The sequence below is a fragment of the Dromiciops gliroides genome, chromosome 6 (assembly GCF_019393635.1).
Source record: "Dromiciops gliroides isolate mDroGli1 chromosome 6, mDroGli1.pri, whole genome shotgun sequence".
Classification (NCBI taxonomy): Eukaryota; Metazoa; Chordata; class Mammalia; order Microbiotheria; family Microbiotheriidae; genus Dromiciops; species Dromiciops gliroides.
Genome location: NC_057866.1, coordinates 223306454 through 223333285, shown reverse-complemented (window position 1 = coordinate 223333285; position 26832 = coordinate 223306454). Strand labels below are relative to the sequence as shown.

Here is a 26832-nt window from a genome sequence, read left to right as displayed (position 1 = left end):
AGATAATTTTATGAAAATGGAAATACTTAAGATAAGTTGACTTCTACAATGCATTATAAGAAAATTTGTCACCAATAAGTGACTACTGAAAGTTTGACACTATTGTTAACCTGAATTTTGACTCAACATTTCCAAGCCTTTTTCATTCCACAGCCCACTTGCAAATTTCCAAATTTAACTTTATATATCTGGAGGAGAGGACCTTGGAAACTTCCACACTGATAAAAACTGATGTAACACCAGTCCCAAAACCCACTGCTAGGAGATTCTCTCCTTATTGATTAGGAGCAATGCCCTGCACCTGTATGAGGAGCAGGGCAGTTAGCAAGAGTGAGTCTCTTCTGGTTTTGCAATTGCTCTTTTGGCTTCCAGCTTCAAGAAGGAGGATGAAGAAGCCAACTCACTTCAAGTCGATGAAGACTCTGGGAGGAAGTAAATGTTGAGAGGAGCTAGTAATCTCCATCATGTCCCAATCACCACTTTGCTATATTAGACACTTCAGAGAATTTCCTCTTGGACGAAATCTGGGACTCCCTTTTTCACTTGAGCTAACTTGTTCCCAATGGAAGAGTTCCTTTACTCTATATTTCCTGGTATATGTTCATATATGTATACTTTTCTGATTTCTGCTTTGCTGTCTACTTGGATAAAAGGGTTTCTTTGCTGATCACTGTGAGTGAATTATGGAACTGGTATTTAGTTTGAACCTGAAATCTGAAACCGAAATTTAGTTTGAACCTGAAAACGACATCACCTAGACGAATAATATCTAGGGGGCAGATAGACAGAATTCTAACCCAGTCCCCTCTCGCTTTGAGATGAGCAGAGTGATCAAAATCCTGGTCCCAACCTCCTGGTTCCTCTCCTGGCAAGAATGAGTCTCCTATGGAGAAGCGTGAGGGGAGAAGAGTCTAAATAAATCTACTCTGCCTCCCTTTAAGCCACAGAATGGCACCCCCCTGCTTCATATGTGATGCAGAGCCTTCCTATGTTTGTATGGGGGGTGGGGGAATTAGGTATGAATCTCCAAGGCTTTCTTTGATTACAATCAAGAAAGAAAAATAAAGGAGAGAGATGGGTGAAAATGAGCCAATTGTCATTTTCTTCCTCTGTCAAGGAGACACTGAAACTTAGATACTGCATGTGAATCCCTAATAAAATTCTCACAGAGCACGGAGAAAGGACATGATATTGATGGGGGAAACGTGAGAAAAATAGGGGAAACGGTACAGTTCAGTGAGAGGGACCTGTCCAGTGGTGAATAAATAAAAAAATATTTCTCAAATGCTCTCTATGTACCAGACACTGAACTAAAAACTGCTGATACAAATAGAAAATCTCCAGTTTTTTGTCATTTTATTTTTACAAATTTTAAAAAATAGTCCCAGCTGGGCAGCTAGATGGTGCAGTGGATAGAGCACCGGCCCTGGAGTCAGGAGTACCTGAGTTCAAATCCGACCTCAGACACTTAAAACTTACTAGCTGTGTGACCCTGGGCAAGTCACTTAACCCCAATTGCCCAGCAAAAAAAAAAAAAAAAAGATTCAATGAAAAAAAAAAAATAGTCCCAGCTCTCAGGGAACTCATATTCTAATAAAGGTTTTAGCTGCAAGTCAGATGGAAAGGCCTAGTGCTCCTTAAGGTACTGTGGCAAAGCGGGTGGTGATGCACCTTCTCTAATGTCTTTTCCAACAATAAAGCCATATTTGTTTCTAATACTGAACCATTTGTCACTGCCAAGAACTTTGATGAAAAGAAATTTTTTTTCCCCATCTTTAGTTGAAGGGAGGTGTAGAAGGCAGGGAAGAAGAGGGTCACCTTTAGCATCTTCAGAGACACCTGCTGGGCTACATCTCCATAAGAATTAATGATAGTCTTGGGGCAGCTAGATGGCAAAGTGGATAAAGCACCGGCCCTGGATTCAGGAGTACCTGAGTTCAAATCCGGCCTCAGACACTTAACACTTACTAGCTGTGTGACCCTGGGCAAGTCACTTAACCCCAACTGCCTCACCAAAAGAAAAAAAAAGAATTAATGATAGTCTTTAAAAGGGAAGAATTAGACCTTGGATTGCCCTGAAACTAGGACATCCCTCAAGACTCTGGTGTGTCCTGGTAAATTCTTTGAAAGTAGCACTTAGCTGGGAGGAACATAGTTGACATTTAATAAATGCTTGTTGATTGTTGATTTGCTTTAACTCACCCCAGAAACAGCTAAATATGTAACATCAAAGGCAAAGGAAAACTATTTTGAATTTTTTTAAATGCATTTAACTAGCCTAAACATAATGGATTATAAGCTCTAGAGAAGAACAATATGCTTTCTCCTAATTCTATGTAACTTCTAGAATACCACACTGCAGTTAAGAAACCTAACTCAATTTCCAAGAAAACGTATGACAGCAAACTACTTTTTAGAAAACTGTCAAATTTCTTGAAGTTGCCTTAATGACCCATTTCATACATTTCTAGGAAATAAAGGTATGAGTAGTTCTCAATTTATTATGTTCCTCCCACTTTCCATAAATGGAGGCATTTCAATAAATGCCTCCATTTTTCATGAGGCTGACCAATTAACCCTCCCTATGATAAAGTCAGATTTGCTTTTAGTAGAATCCCTACACACGAGTAACATTTAACCTTGATCTAATGTGCACAGTCACATTTCAAAATCCAATTTAAAGAACTTAAGAAATTGTAATATGTAAGAAATTGTAAAATCATGAAACTGAGGCTAAAAATTAAAATCTGAAGTTACACAATCCATAATGTTAGACTTTGAGCAAGAACCTTTGTCTGCTGACTCCCACCCACTCTTAACCTAGATTATATTTGCTTGTTTGCTCACAGAGGGAAAAAAAAATATGCCTTCTCATTTTGGAAGCCAGAATCTCAATTCTTTCTCTCTCTAAACGGTTCATTTGAGACTAATCTCTCCCAGAGGTCACAGTTCTCTGAAACACTATTTTCTTTTATTTTTTGCCTTTTTGTAGGGAGTTTTCAGTCCTTTATTGAGCCCAGGATTAAAAACTACTCGGGGATCATTTAGAAATAAACAGCTCATCTGTCTCACACAAAAATTATGAGCCTGACATTTTAAATGCTCTGTTGAGAAATCTCATGACCATATTGATGGCATTGATATGAGTCCTGGATTTGGATAAGCTTGAATGCAGATTGGACTTTGACAAGCTGTAGAAAGGTTCAAATAATTGCCCCAGGGACAATACTGAAATTAGTAATAGAAGGCATATTTAATTAGTAACAAAGTTACCAAGTTTAACCAAGACAGAAGGCAGAAATTTGAAATGCCTGTCTGAAAAAGGAAAAGCAATAAGAATACTTTTCCAATCTTCAAACTTCCACTTCTAATAGAAGTGTAAATATAGAGGCCAGGTGAGTTGGGAATAACATGATGTGACAAATACCACAGGATCCTTCTGCTCCCATTTGGCCTGGTTCTACATTGCAGCCTGTCCAGATGGGAGTGCTGGTACAATGGGTCCAAACAGAGTTTCTCTAGGCTTCAATTCATAGGCCACAATTGATACCTGAATGTAGTTAAAATTCAAAATGTTCTTTTTTAAAAAACTCAGTAACTTAAAGTATCAACCAGATCAATCCAATTTGTTGTTTTTCTTTATTCTTTTAACAGGATATGTAATTTCATTGGTATTTGGAATAACTTGGAAGAAACTTCCTCCATTAATGCAGATAGTTTTGCACTGTTGTGCAACTTTTAGCCTTAGAGATCTCCCTGGGAATTGAGAAATTAAGTAACTTAATAGGTCACATAGCCAGTACAGATCTGAATAGGATTTAAGACATAGGTCTTCCTGACTCCAAGGCCACTTCTCTATCTACGATTTCATGATTCCTGTTGACCCATCAATTTTTATTTTTTATTTTTTTAGTGAGGCAATTGGGGTTAAGTGACTTGCCCAGGGTCACACAGCTAGTAAGTGTTAAGTGTCCGAGGCCGGATTTGAACTCAGGTACTCCTGACTCCAGGGCCGGTGCTCTATCCACTGTGCCACCTAGCTGCCCCTTTAATTTTTTTTTTGCAAAATAATGCACAGCCCTAAGACTGGAGCCAGAAGTGCAATAATAGCTTATAGAACCATTTGTATTTTAATAAGCACAAGGACCCTTTAATTTTTTTTGTTGTTGTTCATTGTGAGATAATCAACTCTAATTGACTAAGCTCTTCTCAGAAATAGTCATCCAAGAGAATTCCAAAAGACTCATGATGGAAAATACTATCCACATCCAGAGAAAGAACTATGGAGTCTGAATGCAGATGGAGGCATATTATTTTCACTTTCTTTATTTTGGGGTTTTTTGTTCATGTTTTTTTTCCCTGTTTGTCCTGTTTCTTATTTGACAACATGACTAATGTGTAAATTTGTTTTACATGGTTGCACATGTATAACTTATCAGACTGCTTGCTGTCTTGTGGAGAGAAGGGAGAAAGATTTGGAACTCAAAATCTTACAAAAAACAAACGTTGAAAATTGTCTTTACATTTTTAAAAATTTCTTGTTATTCTTTCCAGTTACATTGTTGTAATTGTGTATCATGATTGTCTGGTTCTATTTAGTTCCCTCTGTGTCATTTCATGTGTTCCCATGTTTCTCTACATTTATTTTTATCATTTCTTACAGCACAATAATATTTTACTATCTTCATGTACCACAACTTGTTTAGCCATTCTCCAAATGATTAGTATTTACGTTGTTTCCAGATCTTTGCTACCACAGAAAGTTCCACAATGAATATTTCAGTGTATGAGGCATTTCTGTCTTTGGCCTTCTTGGGGTATATAGCTAGAGATAAGAGGTCAGAGGCAAAGGTTAAGGACATTTTAGTCATTGTTTAAGCAGAATTATAGACTGCTTTTTGTAAAGATCGCACCAAATCCCAGCTCCATTGACAATGTATTAGTCTATCTTTCAGCAGTCCCTCCAGCATTGACCATTCACATCTTTTAACATCTTTGCCAGTTTTCTGCGTGGGGATGAAACCCCAGGGTTGTTCTGAATTACATTCCACTTACTAATTAGTCTTTTGGAACAATATTTAATATGGGTCTCAGATTCCTCCTAGGCAAAATGGAGGAAGTTGGACTAGATCAGGGGTTCTTAGATCTAGCGTCCATGAGCTTAAAAAAAAATTACAACTATTTCAATATCCGGCGTCCCCAAAGTCTTCATGCAGTTTTAAACTGTTAATTAAAATACACTAAGATTTTTGGCACACTGTACAATTGGTGTCCTTTGTACTCCACAAATATTTTGTTTTATACACTTAACGCCATTATTCGGAGGAGTCTATAGGCTTCACCAGAATGCCAAAGCGCTTTCCCCCCCCCCAAAAAAAAAGAGAAAGTTTAAGAACTTCAGGCCTGAATTGTAGCTTTGTTTCCAGTTGTTTGCTACATAGAAAGTGCTACTATGAATGTTTCAGTGTCAATGCAATCTTTCTGTCTTTGACTTCTCCAAATCCCTCCAAGTTGACGTACAAATTCCACCCCCCACCCCCAATCCTACTTATCTCTCAAAATACAATATTCCCCGGAATCCGATTTAATCTTCGAGATGCAAATATTCCCCGGGGACCCTTAGGGCGCAAAAGTCACAGAAGTGAAAACGCCAGAGAGAACAGGAAAGACGAGACCTATTTCATTTACCTTTTCCTTAACCCATCTCTTTTCTCTTGGGGCCAAGAGAGTCAAGGCAAAAGTGAAAGACGGAACTCCCGGAATGTGGCAATGAATTTGTCACTTTCACATAGGAAGGTAAGGGGGCCGAGCTAATGCGGTTGGGGAAACGAACCCTACGGAAAGCCCAGTGAGACATTCCCATTCAAAAGACAAAACCCGCTCAACCCGCCGAGGCAGCACGAGGGAAAGCTGGGAGGAGGGGCCGGCGGAAGTGACGCAAAATCCTCTGTCTCCTAGAGGGTCGCGAGCTCCGGAGCGAGGGGCGGGCCTGGCGGAGGTGGGGCGGGTTTAGTGAGGAAGGAGGCGGCTAGGCCGGAGACATGTGGGCAGGGCGGGGTCTACGTGCCGGATTCTGAAGGAAGCAGCCGTTCTCCTTCACCTGGCCGGCCGAGGGGCTAAGGTGGGGCGCCGGGCGCCGGGCGGATGGAGAAAGGCCGGCGGCTCCCGGCGCAGGCCCTGCTTCTTCCCGCGGCCGCTTCCCGGCTGCTGAAGTCCTAAGCGCCTTTGTTCTGCCCGCCGGTCCTCGCGCCCTCGCGCGCGACCCCCTACCCCCCCACCTCCGGCTCGCGGCTCCTCGCGCCCATGCGGCTTCAGGAGCCGGGGCCGGGTCCCGGGCGCGCGCGCGGCGGGGGCACTGCTCGGCCTTGAGGTCAGGGGCGCGGCGAGGGGCATGCCATGGGGAACTGCTGCTGGACCCAGTGCTTCGGGCTTCTCCGCAAGGAAGCGGGACGGCTCCAGCGGGGAGGCGGCGGCGGAGGGTAAGCCCGGGGGGAGGGGCGCCCGCCGACTCCTCCTCCTTAGCCCGGGGCCTCGCGGTGGACCCCCCCCCCTTCCTCCCCTCCCCTGCGAGGCCCAGGTGCTGCCGAGCCCCGCTGCCCTCCTGAGGCCTTTGGAGAGGAGAAGGGGGTTTGGGGGGCAGGAGGGCGGGGAGCCTGCTCCTCGAGCCCCCTACTCACTCTTAGGTGAGGGGCTCTGGCCCGGGTGTCAGAAAAAGTCCTTACACACCCTGTGTCAAAGGTAGAAACCACGGGGCTTTCTTTCCTATACGGGTGGTCCTAGAATGTGGAGGATGAATTTTTACTGGAAGTAATTAGGGAAATAGAGTTTAAAAAAAAAAAAAAAAGGAGCCGCAGTCACTAATTATAAATGTGCGCACACAGGGTGTTACAAGACAATGCAGTTTTAAGCTATCAAAGCTTGAAACTGCACTAAGACTTTTAGGACACACTTTATGTGTGGGTGTATGGATGAATACATAAATACATATGAATACATGGGACTCCAGTATTTAATCGTTGCGGATCTATCCTAAAGGGATCATAGGATTCAGAATTGGTTGCAGATGGATTTTTAAAGGGAAAGAATTTGGATTTTACAAAGTAAAAGGTAGTAAGAAGTTGCAGTCACTAATTATTAGATCATATCTATATCTGTATGTACATACACAGTATGAGGCTGTTACAAATGGATTTTGGGGGGGGGGGGGTGAGGCAGTTGGGGTTAAGTGACTTGCCCCGGGTCACACAGCTAGTAAGTGCCAAGTGCCTGAAGTTAGATTTGAACTCAGGTCCTCCAGAATCCAGGGCTGGTGCTTTATCCACTGTGCCACCTAGCTGCCCCCTACAAATGGATTTTTTTTTTTTTAGTGAGGCAATTGGGGTTAAGTGACTTGCCCAGGGTCACACAGCTAGTAAGTGTTAAGTGTCTGAGGCCAAATTTGAACTCAGGTACTCCTGACTCCAGGGCCAGTACTCTACCCACTGTGCCACCTAGCTGCCCAACTACAAATGGATTTTTAATGAAAGTAATTGAAAAGATAGATTAAAAGTAGTAAGAGCTGCAGTCACTAATTGTAGGTGCATCACACACACACACACACACACACACACACACACTTGAACATGTCACTTTGTTTCCTTTGGGCACTCACATGACATTAATTGATGACAGCAAGAGGGACACTACACTGCAGCTACTGCAACCACCTTATTAGAAGTCTATATACATACCAGTGTTGTAGGATTTGGATCAATCATCCAGTTTCCTTGCAGTACAAACTCTTTAGGTATAAAAGTGATTCTATTCATACATCTTTTGCACAGCACTCCTAAAATTTTAATATTGTTCCTTTCAAGGAGAATTGATACTTCTAAAGTACTTTATTGCAGTTTTCAGTGCCTTTTTCAAGGACTTGAAACTTAGCTGAAACTAGTTTCCATCATAACTTAGTGAATAGAGTAAGGACATTTGAGGTCACATATGCTTGTTCACTCATTTGTAGAATAGGGGATATTCTTGTATTCAGTTCATAGGGTTATTGAATGGCATAGATGATATGGTGCTGAACTTGGGGTCAAAAAGACCTGAGTTCAAATCCAACCTTCAGACACTGTGTGATCCTGGGCAAGTCATTTAGTTGCTATTTTCCTTAGTTTTCTCATATGTAAAAGGAATAATAATAGGAACTACCTCTCAAGTATATAGGTGTAAATGTTGACACTTTATGAATTCTAGTTATTATTAGAGCTATTTTAGTAAGAAATATTTTGGAAATTTTATAGTGCCCCATATTATTTATGTTGTATACATTTTCTGGAACAAATAGGTTTCTAGATCTAAGATTAGCATAGAGCCTTGGCACTGAAATTACTCATTCAGTATCATCAGGGAATAAAGTTAATTGAATTTTTCAAGTAACTGATTTCTAACTCTTAAAGTGCCGGCCGGGTCTTAAAGGTTGTGGCATTTTTTTATCACCTCTTTCTAGATGCATTATGCACATCCTTAAACTTTTCTAAATAGTGCAAAAAATGCAATATTTTGAGGAATGAGTGATTTGAGGCTTGGTTCTGAAACTGTCTAGCTGTGTGATTAGGTGTACTAATTGACCTCTCTTTTGTGAGACTGGAGTTTTTTGTTGTTGGTTGTTTGGGGTTTTTGCTTGTCACTTCATCTATTGCTGCTTCTAACTTATGTGTGTAAAACTAAGTAACCAAGTTTATTAGAATTCTATGTAAAGGAGGCTGCCCAATGGAACAAAAGAGATGGAATTTCAGGTGTAGTTTTTGGGAGAGGCTAATGCTGCTTAGAGACCTTTTTCACTTAATTGCCAGATTTGTTGATGGGGCTCTTAAGAGATTGAAGTTCCAGGAAGTCATTTATCTCTGTTATATTCCCTAATGGAGAGGAGCACCATCTGAAATCATACAAAATAGTGGATAATCAAGTCACTTATGTTTGGCTTTTAAGTGCTTTAAGTTGGGCTTTTAAACGGTAGTTTCATAACCTAATTATGTTTTCCTTAGAGTAGCATTGCAAATAATTCCCAGCCCCCAACTTGGCAACGATAGTAGAGGGGAAAGCAGAGTTTTAAAAAAATGCTTGTAGATAATTTATAGAGGACATTTGAGATCACAGGCATATTTGTATACAAAACTGCTTGATAGAAAAGTTATTAAATTTATGTTGGTTGAATTTGGGTTAATAAACAGGAAAGTCTGAGCCGATAGATAATATGCAGCAACATTAAGACGTTCATTCAAAGATTTTAGACCTACTTTTCTGTATCCATAATTAAAAGTTTGGACATAGTTTCTTCCTTTAATTTTTCTATTAGCCTATTATTTTATATTTCATTTTATTGTGGACCACTTCCTGGCTATAATGAATGGACAGGGATAGGGTCTACTGAAGAGATACTATTTCTCCAGACCAGATGAGGCATTGGGCAGAGAAGCAATATATCACTTGGACAGCCTAGGGATAGGCAGCAGGGCAGTTTTTTCCCCCTTTTAATCAGTTACCATAAGAAGGAAAGGATAAGCCTAGCATTGTTATTGTTATACTTCCATTAATTTTCCCCTTTCACATTCTGCCCTAGCCTATCTCAGAATCCATCTGGGGTGGCCTGCCAGATATTCCCTCTTATAAGAGCTTCCTTCCATTCTGGCTTTCCCAGAACCCATCTTGCTTTTCCCCTTCCACTAGGCTGCTTGACTGCGCCCAAAGCTTGGAAAAGATGGGAAACAGCAATTCTATCCTGTCCAATTAAGTGGAATTCCACCAGGGCTTACCTTCTGCCTCCTAAAGTGGCCCATGTCCTACCTCGAGCCTTGCAGTCCCCCAGCCCTGTTGTCTGGGCCCTGCAATCCACTGGAGTGCTATATACTCTTAGCATTTCAAGGCCTTTTCAACGTGCCCTGCAGCTGAGCTTTCTTTTATGTGTTCTCTCTCTCTCTCTCTCTCTCTCTCTCTCTCTCTCTCTCTCTCTCTCTCTCTCTCTCTCAGAAGCTCCTTGAGAGCTGAGACTGTCTCTTTTTCCACGTTTTTTCCCCTATACATTTTCTCCAGCATTTAGAACAATGCTTGTCACATATTAAGCATTTAATAAATACTTTTTCATTCATAGACAGAAGCCAGGTTGTTTTATGAAGTGGTAGGTATTTGCCTCATGGAGGGAGCCCTTTGAACCATGGCTTCTTCAGGAATGGGGCTGTGTTTTTCCTGCTGTGTTCTGTGGGGATGGCACAGAAACCAAGCACACCCAGGAGAATGTTAGACTAGCAGTAGTCACCTGACTAAATTTGCCCCAAGCATCAGAGTTACTTGTTATAGTTCAGATCTAGGCCTCAAACACAGTAACACTGTGTACAGACAGCATTATTTCAACTGTGTAGTTAATATACTTTACCCAAACCATGCCATAAATAGCAAAGCTGTTAGCATCATTAGCCTTATTTATAACGTATCATTGGTTCTAATAATGTTTCATGTAATATGTTTTCAAGGAAATAATTCATGACATAAGATGGAATTCTGCCTATATTACTATCCTTTAGTTTTAGGGTTTGTTTGTAGCTCTATCAGAATATAGGAAGATGGGTGAGACTTGTTCAGGTCCCAGAGGACAAAACCAGGAGCTGGAGGTAGAAGTTAGAAAGGTTGTCTAGTGATAAGAGTGGAAAAGAAACTTCATTCCTGTTGTTTCAGTCACCATCATTTATTTGCCCCTGGTGGTTTATCTTATTGCCCCTCTGTGGTAGTCCCAGCACATAGGTTTAAACATGTAGAGATTGGATTATTAGCTCCCAACGGTGGTCACTTCTGACTCATGACTGGCTCAAGATATGTGATAAAAGATTACAGAACTTGAGTGCCAGAAGGGACTTCAGACCCAGAGACTTGCCCAAGATCACACTGAGATGTAGCATAAGCAGGATTTGAAGTCTTGTAATTCCAATCTAATACGTGTTTTTGTGTTTTTAAACACATTCCACTGAAATTAGTTTCCTCCTAGTTTGGTTAATTTTCAGTAAGACTCAAGTCCCATTGAGCCAGTATACTTGGTGTGGTAAATTGGCATTAGTCTTTGTTGTGCATGTGTTAAATTAGCAAAAATAAAGGTAATTAATAAAATTTAGTGTTGGTTGGAATATAGAGAAACAAATGCAATTATATTGCTCTTGGCTTTGTAAACCAGGGCAGCCTTTTTTGGAGTATAGTGTGGAAATATATGATCTCTAAAACTGTTAATACCCTTTTACCTGGTAATTCTCCTCTTAACATCTTCCAGTACTCCAAGGAAATAACTAAAAGCAATTTGATTCTGAATCCCATGATTCCTCATGTTTTAGGGAAGACACTGATATGCTGGAGAATGTCCAGAGTGGGACAACTAGGGTGGTAAAGGGCCCGAGTCACTGTTTTATGGGGGCTAGCTGAAAGGACTCGGCATATTTTAGCCTTTAGAAGCAAAGACCGAGGTGGGTAGGGAACAGTATTCAGGAATTTGAAGGGTTTCACGGAGGAGAAATGAGACTTGTTTTGTTTTTCTTCCCAGAGGGAACGAACAAACTTGGAGTAATGGGTGAAAGTTGCAAAGAGGCACATTAGGTTCCATGTCAGGAAAATCTTCCTTACAATTAGAAGTGATGGATTTCTCCTCTTCTCTCCCCCCCCCCCCCAAATCTTAAGGCTGGATGATTTCTTGTTTGATAGGTTATAATGATAATTTCTTTCATTTTTGGTTAGATTATATGATTCTGATGCCCCTTACAACTCCCAAACTCTCTGATTCAAACTCTTACCACTAGGGAATCTCCAGTTTAAGAAGGGGAAAATCACAATTTAAAAGCGCCTTGAGATTTCTTCGGACTAATCCTTAGCCCCTAGGAAAGGATCTTATCTTTTTTTGCCCCACCTGTTCTTTTCTCCTTGCGCTTTTTTTTTTTTTTTGATGTTGGGAAAGTTTTTGATTCAGTGATTTTAATTATTAACTTGTTCCATACTGTCTTTGCTGGCTCTGGAGTGTTCAAAGGGAATATGAGGCCCTTGCCTTTATATGTAGTTTACTTTTAAAAGGAGCCAAAATTGAAGGTACTGTCTCAAGATAATATGCTTATGCTGACTTAGGATATTTCCTTTTAATAAACAGAAACTTCCGTGTAAAGTTAGTATATTTAAGACTGAAAAAAACTAGGGATTAGCTCTCCTTATAATAGGCAGACCTAGCTTGGGACTCTTTGGTCCTGAATAAAATTTTCTATATATAAAATGTTTTGGATAAATTGCCGTAATCTCTGATGGTATTTCTCTTTAAATGTTTGAATCAGTATTAATGGTATTGGTCTTTGGACCTCCTTTGCTATATCCTAAAAGAAATTTGGTAGGGTGCTTCCCCTGCCCTGCAATTTCTCAACTTTTGGCCGTGTTTATCCTAAGGAACAGATTACAGTTTCTTGATTGTTAGTTTTATACTTTCTTCCATTTTTTAATAAGGATTTTATTTTTGTTCTCCTTTTTCTTTTAAGAGAGTACTTTTCCCCTACAATTAGATTTGTTTAATCCACTTTGTCACCCGCAAACAACCCCCCCTCTTATTTTTTGCAGTCTTTTCCTCTGTTTTGAAGTTTTACTTATTCCTTTCTTGCTTGCTTCCATTTATTATCTAACCTTTCCCTTCTTTCCCTCTTTTTTCTTTTTTCTTTTTTTTCCCCTAGAGTCTCTCTGTGGATTATTTTGATTTGTTCTTTGTTTCTCTAAAGGCATTCAGAATTTCTGGGCATTTTCTTGTATTGCTTGTTTGACTTGTCATGTTCTTCTGGGACACCTGTTATCTTTAAATGGTTTATATAGATCTCATGTTCTTATTGCTTTGGGGGTCAGATTCTCCTTCACTTCAGTGTGTTTCTAGTCCCATTGTGTTGATTTTTCTTTCACTTCTTTGGAGAAATTGCCAACATGGATTCAAGATTACTTCAGATTAATTATTTTGCTATAACAGCTATAGATTTTTCTGTTTGTTTGTTTTTACTATAAATTCTTCTCTTAGGGGGTCTGATTTCTTGAACTATTCTGGCACATACTACTGTGGTTCTATGGTCTCTTGGGAGTCCCCAAGAGTCTGTATTTCATCAGGCCTTGGTTTAATTTCCTTTAACTTGCAGTATCTGTTTAGAGCTCTTTAATATTTTAGGTATCTTTATACTTCTCTTCTAATTTTGGTATCTTCTCTGATGATTTAGCTGGTTATGCTTTGGTTTTTTGTTTGTTTGTTTGTTTTTTTAGGCAATGGGGGTTAAGTGACTTGCCCAGGGTCACACAGCTAGTAAGTGTCAAGTGTCTGAGGCTGGATTTGAACTCAGGTACTCCTGACTCCAGGGCCGGTGCTTTAACCACTGCGCCATCTAGCTGCCCCCTATGCTTTGTTTTTAACTGAATTTTCTTCCTCCTTTGATGATTTTTATCTTTTTCCATTATATTCATTCCCCTTTACTTTCTGATTCCTTTCCCTTTGATATTGGATTTACTCCCTCTTTACACCTCCAACCCCAGGGCCGGATCTCAAAGTTGTCCCTGACCCAGGTTCCTTCTGAGGGGGGCAGATTTAGTCTCAATTCTATTCCAGTCAGCTTCAGGCCTGTATAACTGTTAGTCCTCTGACCCAATTACCTTAATTCTTTTCTTCTCGAGTTGGGTTGAGTCAGTGTCTGGGGGAGTGTAGAGTGGGTGATCAGAGCAGAGTTTCTGCTTCTTTAAGTTTCTTTAACATGGGGACCACCCAGGCATAGGATCTCTCTCCTTTCTCCCAATCCTCCTTACATAACTGAGCAGAGTTGAATACTTCTTACTGCCACAAGGTGCTGGGGGAAGAACAAGAAGATATGTGTTAACAGCGACAATAACAAGAGTGGGTCCCAAAATATAAATCTGTGGGCTAATTTGTGTACCCTGTTCAAGTGTGGTGGCTTGGTGGAGGAGGGATGCCTATGATCACTATTAAAGATTAGTTTTCTCCACTGTTAATTTACAAGACTATTTTTGGCCGCTTTGCTTTCTTGTGATATGGAAACAACTACGGCTGCTCTCGCTGACAGGATTCCTCTTTTGAGAGTTTTTTGAGAGTTAATGGTTAATAAGAAAATGTCTAATCCTCCTTTCCTGTCAGGCTAATTCTCATTTCTTTCTGATGTTAATATGCATCTATATCTAGCAGTCATTCACTAATATCCTTCATTGAGTTGGGAAACTAGATGTACATAAAATAAGAATAAATGTGCTCTGAATGCCATCACTTTGTGATATGACTCTTGGCTTTTAAATTTCCTCAGTCTATCAGATAAGTGACTGCTGATAAGTGAAGGATTAGTGCATTTCATTTAGTCTCATGTGTTAAATTGATTTGCCCTAATTATTTCCTTTACATAATTACTTTTCCTTTTTTCTTCACATGACTGCTTAGACCAGCTGTGACCCCTTGTTAGATATCAGGTAGGGGTTGGACTAGATGGCCGATGAGATTCCATCCAGCTCTCACATCCCTTGTTTGAAGAATGAAGTGCAGAGGACAGAGATGAAACAGATAACAATTAGAAAGTTACTGCAGGTGGCCAGGTGAAAGGTGATTCTAATGTGGTATCTCTGAGGGGAAAGAAGGGTACAGATGTGAGAGGTGTTGTGAACACTACCACACTTTTCCAGGATTTGGCAACTGATTGGATATGTGTGATGCACTTGCGAACCTGGGTGAATTGGAAAGTGGTGGTTCTCTTGATGAAAATAAAGAAGAAGCTGGTGGCAAGTGTGAGAAAGATCTTTTAGAACAAGTCACCTGAAGGAGGCAAAAGGGGATGAGATCAAGGGTACAAATAGAAGCATTAACCTTAGTAAACTAGCAATCCCTTTTGGTGGCTACTAAAAAAGAAGAGGCAGTTATTACTATGTGTAATAAGATAAGGAGCCAATAAGGCTGAAATAGGGTTTTGAGCAAAGACAGTAATAACCTAACTGAAAATATACATACCATGTATTTGTGAGTTTGATTGGTAACTGGCCTGTGATATTTGGAACCTGTGAAAAAGGAACAGAAAAATCAGGTAGTTGTGATCTTTTAAAAATAATGATTTCACTTGGGAGTCTACCTGCCAATGCAAACCCAGGAACTATATATCCAGAACTATAAAACACTTTTCACACAAATAATGTCAGATCTAAACACTTGGGAAAATATTAATTGATGTAATGAAAATGACAACTCTACCTAAGTTAATTTATTTATTTAGTGCCATACCAATCAAACTATCAAAAAATATTTTATAGAAATAGACAAAATAATAACAAAATTCATCTGGAAGAACAAAAGCTCAAGGATATAAAGGGAATCAATGAAAAAATGTGAAAGAAGGTGGTCTAGTCATATCAGATCTCAAACTTTATTATAAAGCAGTAATTATCAAAACAATCTGGTACTGGCTAAGAAATAGAGAAGTGGATCAGTGAAATAGAATAGGTACAAATTATGCTATAGCAAATGACTATAGTATTCTAGTATATGATAAACCCAAAGATCCAAGCTTTTGGAACGAAAATTCATTATTTGACAAAAACTGCTGGGAAAACTGGAAAACAGTATGGCAGAAACTAGATATAGACCAACATCTCACACCATATGCTAAAATAAGGTCAAAATGGGTACATGATTTATACATAAAGGGTGATACTATAAGCAAATTAAGAGAGTATGGAATGTTTATCTGTCAGATTTATAGACAGAGGAAGAATTTAGGACCAAAGAAGATATAGAGAGTAAAACAAAAGATAAAATAGATCATTTTAATTTTATAATTTTATAAAAATACAAGTCATTCCCCAATTGATAAATGGTCAAGGGATATGAACAGGCAGTTTTCAGACAAAGAAATAAAAGCTATCTATAATCATGAAAAAATGTTCTAGATCACTATTGATCAGAGAAATGCAAATTAAAACAACTCTGAGGTATCATCTTATACCTATCAGAGGAGTAAATATAACAATAAAGGAAAATATTGGATTTTGGAGGAAGTTTGGGAAAACTGGGACAATAATCCACTGTTGGTAGAATTGTGAAAAGATCCAACCATTCTGGAGAGCAATTTGGATCTGTGCCCTAAGGGCTATAAAATTGTGCATACCCTTTGATCCAACTATACCACTGCTAGGTTTATGTCCCAGAGACTTCCCAAAAAAAAGAAGAAAAATAAAAGACCTATTTGTAGAAAAATACTTAAAGCAGCTCTTTTTGTGGTGACTTAGAATTGGAAATCAAAGGAACGTCCATCAATTGGGGAATGGCTAAACAAGCTATGGTGTATGATGGTGATGGAATAATATTGTACTATAAGAAATGACAAACAGGATGCTTTCTGAAAGGCCTGGAAAGATTTATGTGAAGTGAGCAGACCCAAGAGAACATTGCGCACAGTGACAGCGATATTATTTGATGACAAATTGTGAATGACAACTATTCTCAGCAATACAGTGATCCAAAAAAAATCACAGAGGATTAATGAAGTAAACTATCCACCTCCAAATTAAGAACTGATGTTGCTTGCACACAGACTGCAGCATCCTATTTTTCACTTTCTTCCATTTTTCTCCTTTATTCAGGTTTTTTTATACAAAATTACTACTGTGGCAATGTTTTACATAATTGCACTTGTATAACCTATTATCTGATTGCTTACCACCTCAGGAAGGGGAGAGAAGAGGGAGGGAAGGATAAAATTTGGAACTCAAAACTTTAAATTAAAAAAAGTGATTTTTTTAAATAATGATTTGTAGATTAGAGGCAGCTAGGTGGCTAGTGAATACAGCATGCACATGTAATCAAGAACCTTGTCTTAGACACTTCCTAGTTGTGTCAGACCCTGTGCAAGTCACTTAACCTTTCACTTTCATCTGTATAATGGGTGGAAGTTGCAAGGAGGCATACATTTAATCTTGAGGTCAGGGAAAACTTTCCCTCAGTTATTTTTTTCTGAAAAGTGGAATGACCTATCTTGGGAGGTGTTTTGTTCCCACTTCTTAGAGGTCTTAAAGCAAAGGTTAGATGAATCCTGATTGGATGTGTATGGATTGAACTTCTGTGTCTGCTGAAGTCCCTTCCAAATCTCAGCTTCTGTGACTTGGTACCATATATTTAAATTTTTACTTCACTTGTTTTTTGTTTGTTTTGTTTTACTTGTGAAACACTTAGCACTCAATAAAAGGAGGTTTATGTAGCTATAGCAGGAAAAGGATATTCAGCTAGGATTCAGCCTTAGTTCAGTTCAGTCTAGCATACCTGCTTTTGTATTGCCCATGATGGTCCTCATCCTGGAGGGAACAGTTGAAGCTTTCCTTGCCCTGGCCTACAGCATTTAGGGAGCTAGAGGCTCTAGCCCCCTTAACCAGTTAAATCTCAAGGATGACTTGCTTAACTTTTTGTTTGTTTGTTTGTTTGTTTGGTGAGGCAGTGAGGGTTAAGTGACTTGACCAGGGTCACACAGCTAGTAAGTGTCAAGTGTCTGAGACCGGATTTGAACTCAGGTACTCCTGAATCCAGGGCCAGCACTTTAACCACTGTGCCATCTAGCTGCCCCCTTGCTTACTTTTTAAGGAAAGAAACTTGCCTAGACCACATGGTGGGGGATTTTGATAGGTATTGCTCCTACAGCTGGTCCATCTGTGTGTATATCTGGGATAGAAAACTACATATGAGTAGAGTGGGCTGGATTGCTTTGGGGAAATTGCATAGTGCTTTTAATGATCTTAAACATTTGGTATCTGTATTCTTTTTTTTATTTTAATTTTAATTTTTTGGTATCTGTATTCTTTCCAGTGATAGTATATGGCTACCAGTCATAGAATGCTCTGGTCTTTGAAGAAATAAAGCTATACATCATAGAAAGGACAACAGAGAGGTATATGGTGGGCATGAATACTCTGCAGCATAGTAGGAAAGAGAAGTTACACAGAATTGGTGTAAGAGAAATCATCCAATTCACAGAGAGAAAAATGACAATGTTGACCAATTATGGAGCAAGGGTTTGGTGAGAATCAGGGGACTAGACCTGTTAGTGTCATTATCATTCATGCCATATCAAGAACCCCTCCTAGCACATAGGTTGAACTACTGTGATCACTGAATTTATGGATGCATTGCAGGATTTACCACTAGAAGGAATATTTATATCAATGAAAACACCAACCCATAGAAATGTGAATGTGAGATTCTTATTCACCTTTTAGTTAGTATGTATTTATACGAATGTCAAATACCCTTTCTTAGATTTTAAGTTACATGAGGTCAAGAACTGTAAGTCTTGATTTTTTTTATATTTCTCAGCATCTGCCACAGTGTTTTATGCATATTAAACATCTTTAAAATGGTCATCGAATTGATGAACAAAATATTAGCTTGTATATGTAGTAAAAGAGAATATAGATACACATACAGATTGCATATGCACATACATTGTTGTGGGGGTTTGCCTTCTCCGGTGCTCTAAGGAAATGGGTACTGTTTTTTGCTGTTCCTGGCTTTTGCCCACCTATATAGCTTACCATTCACTAGTCCATATGTGAGAATAATTAGTGGCTCAACAAAGAAAGGATAACTAAGGGAATTATTAGAGTACAGAGTTGTGGTGCAGAAACTATGGAAAACTGAAGCAACTTCTTAGAAAAAATACTGACAAAGTTGTATATAGAATTATAGGAAGTTATATCTCTGACATCTTACAGATGAGGATCAGATGGACTAGAATGAGTCTCCTCCTGCAAACCCAGTGCTTTTAAAAACTCATACCACAGACTCCCTAACTTGAAAAACATTCCATAATGTGAAATGAGCTCTAGCCAATATTGTGAGAGCACTTTTTGAAATATGAACTACCTCTCAAGCATTTGGCTTTTTAAAAGCTGTTAAATATGTATATCAATATTCCTTTGCTTCTTTTAAGATAAACTTTAAGATACAGATTCTTCTCGTGTAAACACTGATTCATTCGCCAAGGTCAATATTTACTCTCAGTGAATTTTAGTATTTACTGTAATAGAAATTGGTAGCATCATAGCTTTATAAATAACAATGAAAAATACTCACCATCTAATCTATCATTAAAGAAATACTTTACAAATTTCTTTTTAATTTTACCACATTTTACCTTCTTGGTCCTGCATTTGGGTTTTAATTAGTTGTTTGCTATATTACTTGGAGCTAATAAAACAGAAGATTAAAAACTAGCATTCCAAAATATAGCATTCTACTGTATATAACATGCTATGTATTTCAATTTGAATGCCCTAATCTTTTGTCATAAATGTTAATTATCTTAACTATAAAATATCCATTTTGATTTGGAAAAAATGAATTCTGAAAGATGGAGCCCACTACTTTCTGTTAAATACGTGTATGTATATTCTTTGGACTCCCATCAGTGAACTTTAAAATTAGTGTTTTCTTATGGCATCAAATGTGTGAGCAAGCTTCATTGCTGTATAACTTTGAGTATTGTCCCCTCACACTGAATTCTCTTTCCTTTTAAATTCTGTGCAGGTTAGTCCTTGGTGACAGTGGCAAACACATTTGGCAAACATATATCTTCTTTTATTCATTTGATTCTGGTAATCAGAGTATTGTTGAACAAATTTTTGTCTAGTAGAAGTCAAGGGCACTTGTGTGATTTTTAACATGCACTGAAGACACCTTGTTGAAAGAAAGGTTGTTTATGTAAATAAGTAGTGAATTTTTTTTCTATAACTTTAATGCAGGTGTTTGTGAAGGAATGGTCTACTAAAAATATAAAATTAAAAAGTACTTTATAAATGTCAGCTATTATTTTTAGCATTAGCTTTGTTTTTCTGAATTATAAACTTCCAAATGGAAGGATCATAAAATCTGTTTCTTTTTTGTGCCACTGCCCATTCCCTAGCACCTAGTACTTTCCTGAGTCTCTAATTAAATGTTTATAAGATTTACAAGGGACAGCTAACTGCGGCCATCCAACACATTGATCAGCATCATTACAGCTGTTAGATGCCTTTCTTTACCAAGAGGAGATCTGCCTCTGAGGCTAAACAAAACAAAGCTTCTCTCCTGTCTCCCTTCTTACTTACCCTAAGGAGGACTATCCAGTATGAAGAATTTTAGATACTAGGCTTCCTTTCACAGAATAATTAAAGAAACTCAAAGTTGGAACAGATTTCAGAGCCATCTAATCCATCCCCTTCCTCTACAGACATTTCCTTGTAAAACATATCCAATAGGGGTCATCCATTATTTGCTTGAAGGCTTTTCATGAGGTGAACCCGCTACCTTTGAACTCGTGAACCCCTAATAGAAATAGAAAGTACTCTGGTCCATCCTCTAGGTAAGGTTCTGAAGCAGGAATTGATTCTTTCTAGTTAAATCCAATTGCCTTCCTAGTTTCTTCTTATCCCTGGGAAGCCCTTATGCTTTCCTTAATTCTGTGGACTTTTAACTTTCAATAAATACTTTCCTTGGACTTTTATAGTCACCTCCTATAATAGTTATTTCCTATTCTTCCCTTCCAATCCAGTTTTATGTTTTGTTGTTGACATTTCTTTAGCTAATACACAAGTATGATTTTCAGCACTTCACTGCTCAAAAATCCTCATTATTTCTGTTGTCCCTTGAAGATAAATACTTTCAGAATTAGGCCAGAGAGTACAAAACTCTTGACACTGGTATTTTTTTCCATTACTTTCCCACCAGCTACCTCCCACTGGTACATTCTTTATCATTTGTCTCAGTGATTTTGGGCACTATCCTGATAATAGGATCCTACGCTAAAGATAGAAAAAGACCATAACTAGTTAAACTTTTGATTTAGAGATTAGAAAATTGAGCTCAGGGGCAGCTAGGTGGCGCAGTGGATAAAGCACCAGCCCTGGATTCAGGAGTACCTGAGTTCAAATCCAGCCTCAGACACTTGACACTTACTAGCTGTGTGACCCTGGGCAAGTCACTTAACCCCCATTGCCCTGTAAAAAACCAAACAAACAAACAAAAAAAAGAAAATTGAGCTCAGATTGAATGACTTCCCCAAGTTCATGTGGGTGGTAAACAGCAGAGCCAAGATTATACCTGTACATCAGCCAAGTCAATCCTAGTCAAGAACACTCATCACTAACCATCACTGCCCCCAGAATTAAGTATATCTCTGCTTTACTCAACCTGGATTTGGAGTCAAATCCTGCCTCTAACTCTTGTTAGCTCAGAGACTGTGTATCAACAATTTTAACCTTTCTGAGCCTCAGCGTCCTCATCTGTAAAATGGGAGCAGTAATATCTCACTAAGGTCTTGCAACAATCAAATTAGAACATATTATGACAAGCTTTAAGAACTTTAAGTTACTGTATAAACAAGCAACATGATTATTCATATGATATGATAGGATGTGGTATGATATATCATATTATATTAACATTATATTAGTGTAATATACTCTATCTAAATTACAATCCAATTGGGTGGGTAGATACTTTGTTTATACTCTTCTGGGGAACAAAGGATTTCCTTTAAATGAGTTAAGTCTGATTTGTGATAAATTTCTCAGTTTAGGGATGTCTAAAGTATTATCCTATGTTCCACTGATGAATTAGCTGTTTTTCCACTTACTTTAGCTTCCTCTTCTAAACAAAGAATAAACTATTTGTTTTGCCAGCAATTTTTAATTTTAAAAATGACTTTAAAGTACTCTTTGATAAATAATTTTAAATTACAGTATAATCACAGTTTCAGAACTTAGTCTTCAGCAGACATGTTAGATGGGTATTTCACTGTCAGATAACTTAGGTGAATTTAGAATATTAGATATGGAAGGGATTTTCCTGTCAAATTTTCAGGACAGTAATCTCCCATGCAACCTCACTTCTAGTGTACCATTTGCTCTCCATATGAATATTTCTAATAACCAGGAACATTATGTTTCCAGAGGCAATAGTTGTTGAATAGTTCTATTTGACATAAAAGTTTTTCTATATGTTGAAACAAAATACTCTTTCCTATGACTTCCACTCATTTCTGTTCACATGGGATTCTTTCAAGATTTTGAAGATGTCTAGCATTTTTCCTTCTATGCCCTCCCTTTTAAGTTAACGTCTTTCTTCTAGTTCCTTCAACTGTTCCTCATATAACATGGTTCCAAACCACTGCCATTCTGCTCGCTCTCTTATAGATATTTTGTCACTTTATATTATTGCCCCATACAAAATGTGACACCTGGAACTAAATGTTGTACTGTGATGTAACCCAAGAATGTGTTATTTTTTCAGCAGTTCTGTCATACTCTAGTCTTATATGGTACTGCTTTTATTTATCGATGCTATATGTTTCTGCCTTATTCCCATTCTAGAATGAAAATGTACTTTTCAAAGTCAAGTTCTAGGGCTTCTTACTTTTCTGAAGTGAGTAAAGGGAAAGGAATATTTTCACCAGTTTGCAGGGCATTTTCAAATTCCTATTTTGTTATCTGAGATGGGGATGGGAGAGTAAGGGGAGGCACTGGAATGTGAAGGGAATTGCCTTGATTGTGATTAGGTGGATTTTGAGTTAGAGGCACTTTTCACTAGAGATTGAGGAATATTTCAGGTATAATTCAGTTCTCTTAGACACTCCTAGGAGTATTGGCACTTCTTGACATTGGAACTTCTTATATGCTGATAATGGTATTGACTAAAAATAGAATAATGGTATTTTTTAACAATTTGCTTCTAGTAATACTAAAGTCTATTATATAGCATTTAGGCCTACATTATTGTTAGGTACTCAGCTTCTTGGAAAGAGTATTCATTTATTTTCTTTGACTACTTGTATACCTCTTATAATGGGAATTATGGCAGATGATAAATTTAGGCTTGGTAAATGTCTTTGTCAATGTTGACTTTGGCTTTTTTAGATGTATAATTTTTCTGGTTCATGGACATTCTGCCAGAATATTTTTATTGAAATAATAAGGTAAAAGGATGGTAGCAAAGATTCAAAATTATTATTCTATTTTGGGTAACATTTGTGTCATGAATTAATAATAGTAAATGACTGCCATATAAGCTCCATTAATAGTTAACTAAAATATCATTTTAAGATTCTTTTTTAATGAAATAATGACAATATAAATGTTAGTAACATTTAACAATTTAAATAACAATTTAACAATGAAATGGTCTGCTTTACTGATATCTCGAAAAATTGTGGTTATGGTTTGTTAACTGTATGAAATATTTGAAGCTTGATAGGTGTCCCCCAGGGAAATGATTTTATGCTGTTATTTAAAATAGTGTTGTAAAGTGAATTATATTCCTTAATGGTAGCATTTTTTTTTTCTTCCCAGGTCAAAGTATTTTAGGACGTGCCCAACAGGCGAGCATTTCACTATAGAGGCAAGTAGAATGCTGAATAACATATTAGGTACTTAATAAATGTTGAATTGAATTGAAGAATTGCACCTCATTTCTTTGTTCAACAAGTGTTTTATCTGTTGAATACTGGCTATGCTAGCTTGTATTTATTTGAGGTCAGGAAAGACCGTTCTACAAGAGCAACCATGAAATAATTAGGAAATAAAACTTCAGAGCTCTATATGAACAAGTTGAGTATGATGTATAAACTGATCAGAATGAAGAATCAATAAGGAGTGACTAAGTCTTAGTTTTGAGCTAGGTCCCAAAGAAAGTAATGGACAGAATTGTTGGGCAAAGGGTAGTTAGGAAAGAGATCATTCTAAGTGGGATGAATAGTATGGTCAGAGACATGGAGCTAGTTGCCATCTTTTACAGTTTTTTTGTTTTGTTTTCTTTTGCTTTGTTTTTGTGGGGCAATGAGGGTTAAGTGACTTGGCCAGGGTCACACAGTTAGTAAGTGTCAAGTGTCTGAGGCCGGATTTGAACTCAGGTCTTCCTGAATCCAGGGCCTGTGCTTTATCCACTGTGCCACATAGCTGCCCCCTACCTTTATGTTTTGTCCTTCCATAATTCAAGTGTTTTTTTAAAAAAGTTGTCCCTTGAAAACTTTCCTCAAAGAAACCTATTTTCCTATCCTTTTGATTTCATTGTTTTGCTACTATTTCCCTATACCCAGAAAAGTTTTTCTTTTTTCATTTTCAAGTAAGAAAACATCTTTTTTAAGTTTTATGATGTGTTAGTAAATGAAATATGAGCACAATTATTTAATGTATTTTATATGTTGAATTTTTAAATTTTCATATTAAATTACATAATGTAGACTTATGGTAAGACTTATGTAGGTATTCACCCTTGAAAGAATTTTTTTAAAGAGTTCTTGATTGGGTAATTTTTCAAGTCACAGTATATTTTAGTATCTTTTTCCAATATCACTAAGTAAAATTTCATCCCGAAGTTGTCTTTAATCTTACTTCCTTGGCGTTTTATTTTGCTTTTATCTTCCTTGCTTGATTTTTCCTTTTTGCCTTTCACCATGTTTCAGCACGATGAAGTAGACTGCTTCTTAGCCAAAACAATCCCCCTCCCCCTAGCATTTTCAAGATAATACAGATATCCTTCCACTCTTTCTTGTAAATATTTATCCATTTCATTTAGATTGTCAATTTATTGGCACAGAGTTGGGCAAAATAGCTCCTAATTAGTGCTTTAATTTCCACTTCATTGGTGGTGAATTCACCCCTTTCATTTTTGATACTGGTAATTTGGTTTTCCTCTCTTTTTTTTAATCAAATTAACCAAAGGTTTATCTATTTTATCCTTCCACTCTTTTTTTCCAACTCTCTCTTAAAAAGAGTCAGCATAGGGGCAGCTAGATAGCACAGTGGATAGAGCACCGGCCCTGGATTCAGGAGTACCTGAGTTCAAATCCGGCCTCAGACACTTGACACTTACTAGCTGTGTGGCCCTGGGCAAGTCACTTAACCCTCATTGCCCTGCAAAAAACAAAAACAAAAAAAAGAGTCAGCATATCACAACTTTTAAATACAAAAATATAATGTTGTATTTCAAAAAAATGTTAACTAATTCTGCTAAAAATTTAGCTGGGTAGAGGCCAGTAAGTAAAATGATAGCTATAATAAGAAATTATTTAGAAGAGCTGTTTTATTGCATTTGTAAATATAGTTTAAAGGTGAGTGTTCTCACAGTAAAATAAAGCTACGTCTTCCCACATCTCATGATCACTACAATTTTTGGAATGTTATATTATTGTATTTTACTAACTCATTGAACTTAGCATTATTATTGATATTTTACTAAAATGCTACTGGGTTTTTTTAAAAATATATGAATTTTTTAAAAACAAGGTTTTTTAAAAATAATATTTGTAACCAAATTATTTTTCTTTACAAATACATCTTTGTAATTATAAATCAATGGTAAAATTTAATTTGATTTGACATGTATTGATTTAAATACAACTTCATAGAAAATGCATTCATTGAATAAAATGAACTCTTATAAATTGTTGCCTCATTAGGGATTTTTAAAAAATGTAATATTCAGTGATAATCTATAGCATTCCCTATGGTTAGGTTTATTGAGGTTCATATTTTATTAGCAGGATCACTTAAGAAACCACTAAAAGGGCATATTGAATTGTGGCCACCTGACATTGGAAACTTTAAATTCTGTCATCTATTAATTTTCCTTCTTTGTATAAGTCCCAAGATAAAAGCATTATCTATGGAGCATTCGGTATACTTGATAAGTGTAGTTTTCCTAAAGCTGGGAAAGGGGTATATTATTTGAGGGGGTTCAGGAGTTAGTGTTTTGGTTTTTTCCATAAAAAATGGGTGGATATTGTCTTTTATGCTTGAAGAGGACCAAAATGACATCGCTGTACTGGGGTCACAAAGGTATCTCTATTCTTTAGCCCCACTTATTATTTTTATCATAACAAAGATATATTTCTTGAAGTCTTTAAGGGAATTCTAGTGATAGTGATTGTCATAGTGATCCAGCCCATCTTTATTTAATTAATATTCCTATTGGCATTCATTTAATAAACATTTACTAATTGCCCACTGTGCTGAGTAATACAAAGCTAGATATAAGCAGTCAGTTAACATTTATTTAGTACCTTCTATGTGCCAAGCACTAGAGATACAAATAGGAAAAAGAAAAATCATTCCTTCCCTCGAGAAGCTTACAGCCTAACAGAAGGAGACAACACACAAAAAGAAGTTGAAAGGGGGCACAGGGATACCTGGAGATGGTACAAACAGAGGAAAGAAAGCAAGATGACAACAGAGTAAAAAAATATTCTAATTTGGCTGGAATGTGGAGTTAAATAAAGGGGAATATTAAAACATAAGCTGAGGCAGCAAGGTGGGGTAATGGGTGGCTGGGCCTGAAGTCAAGAAGATTCATCTTCCTGAGTTCAAATATGGCCTCAGACACTTTAGTATCTGTGTGACCCTGGGCAAGTCACTTAACCCTATTTGCCTCAATTTCCTCATCTGTAAAATGAGCTCGAGAAGGAAATGGCAAACCCCTCCAGTATCTTTGCCAAGAAAACCCTAAAAAGGAGTCACAAAGAGTTGGAAATGAGTGAACAACAACAACAAAATACTAGAAATATGGTTGTAGATTTTAGGAGGCTCAGGAATTAATTCAATAGGCAATGTAGGAGTAACTCTTGAGAGCATTGATGTGAATTGAAGTATGTGCTAACTTGTCCAGTAGGATGAAAGATGAATTAGAGAGAAGAAAGACCAATTAGGAAGCTAGTATGATAGTCCAGGTTAGAAGAGGTAAGGGCCTGAAAATTGGGTGCAAGTTGAAAAGTGGTGATGTTTTTGAGCAATATAATTTGTGTGTGTGTG

General features: G+C 37.7%; 1 protein-coding gene and 1 long non-coding RNA gene across 4 annotated transcripts in view; one reads left to right on the top strand and one right to left on the bottom strand.

Moving 5' to 3' along the window:
- LOC122731479 overlaps positions 1-5989 on the bottom strand; it is a 56434-nt gene extending 50445 nt beyond the window's left edge. For both annotated transcript variants that reach the window (XR_006353599.1, XR_006353598.1), the window contains exon 1: positions 5689-5989. This is a non-coding gene — a long non-coding RNA (uncharacterized LOC122731479). The remainder of the gene's footprint in view (positions 1-5688) is intronic.
- A 5-nt stretch (positions 5990-5994) lies between these two features.
- The window catches only part of AP1AR (adaptor related protein complex 1 associated regulatory protein), a 41429-nt gene continuing 20591 nt past the window's right edge, over positions 5995-26832 (top strand). For both annotated transcript variants that reach the window (XM_043971606.1, XM_043971605.1), the window contains exons 1-2: positions 5995-6479; positions 23377-23425. In XM_043971606.1, the coding sequence (XP_043827541.1) occupies positions 6397-6479; positions 23377-23425 (132 nt within the window). In that variant the 5' untranslated portion in view covers positions 5995-6396. The remainder of the gene's footprint in view (positions 6480-23376; positions 23426-26832) is intronic.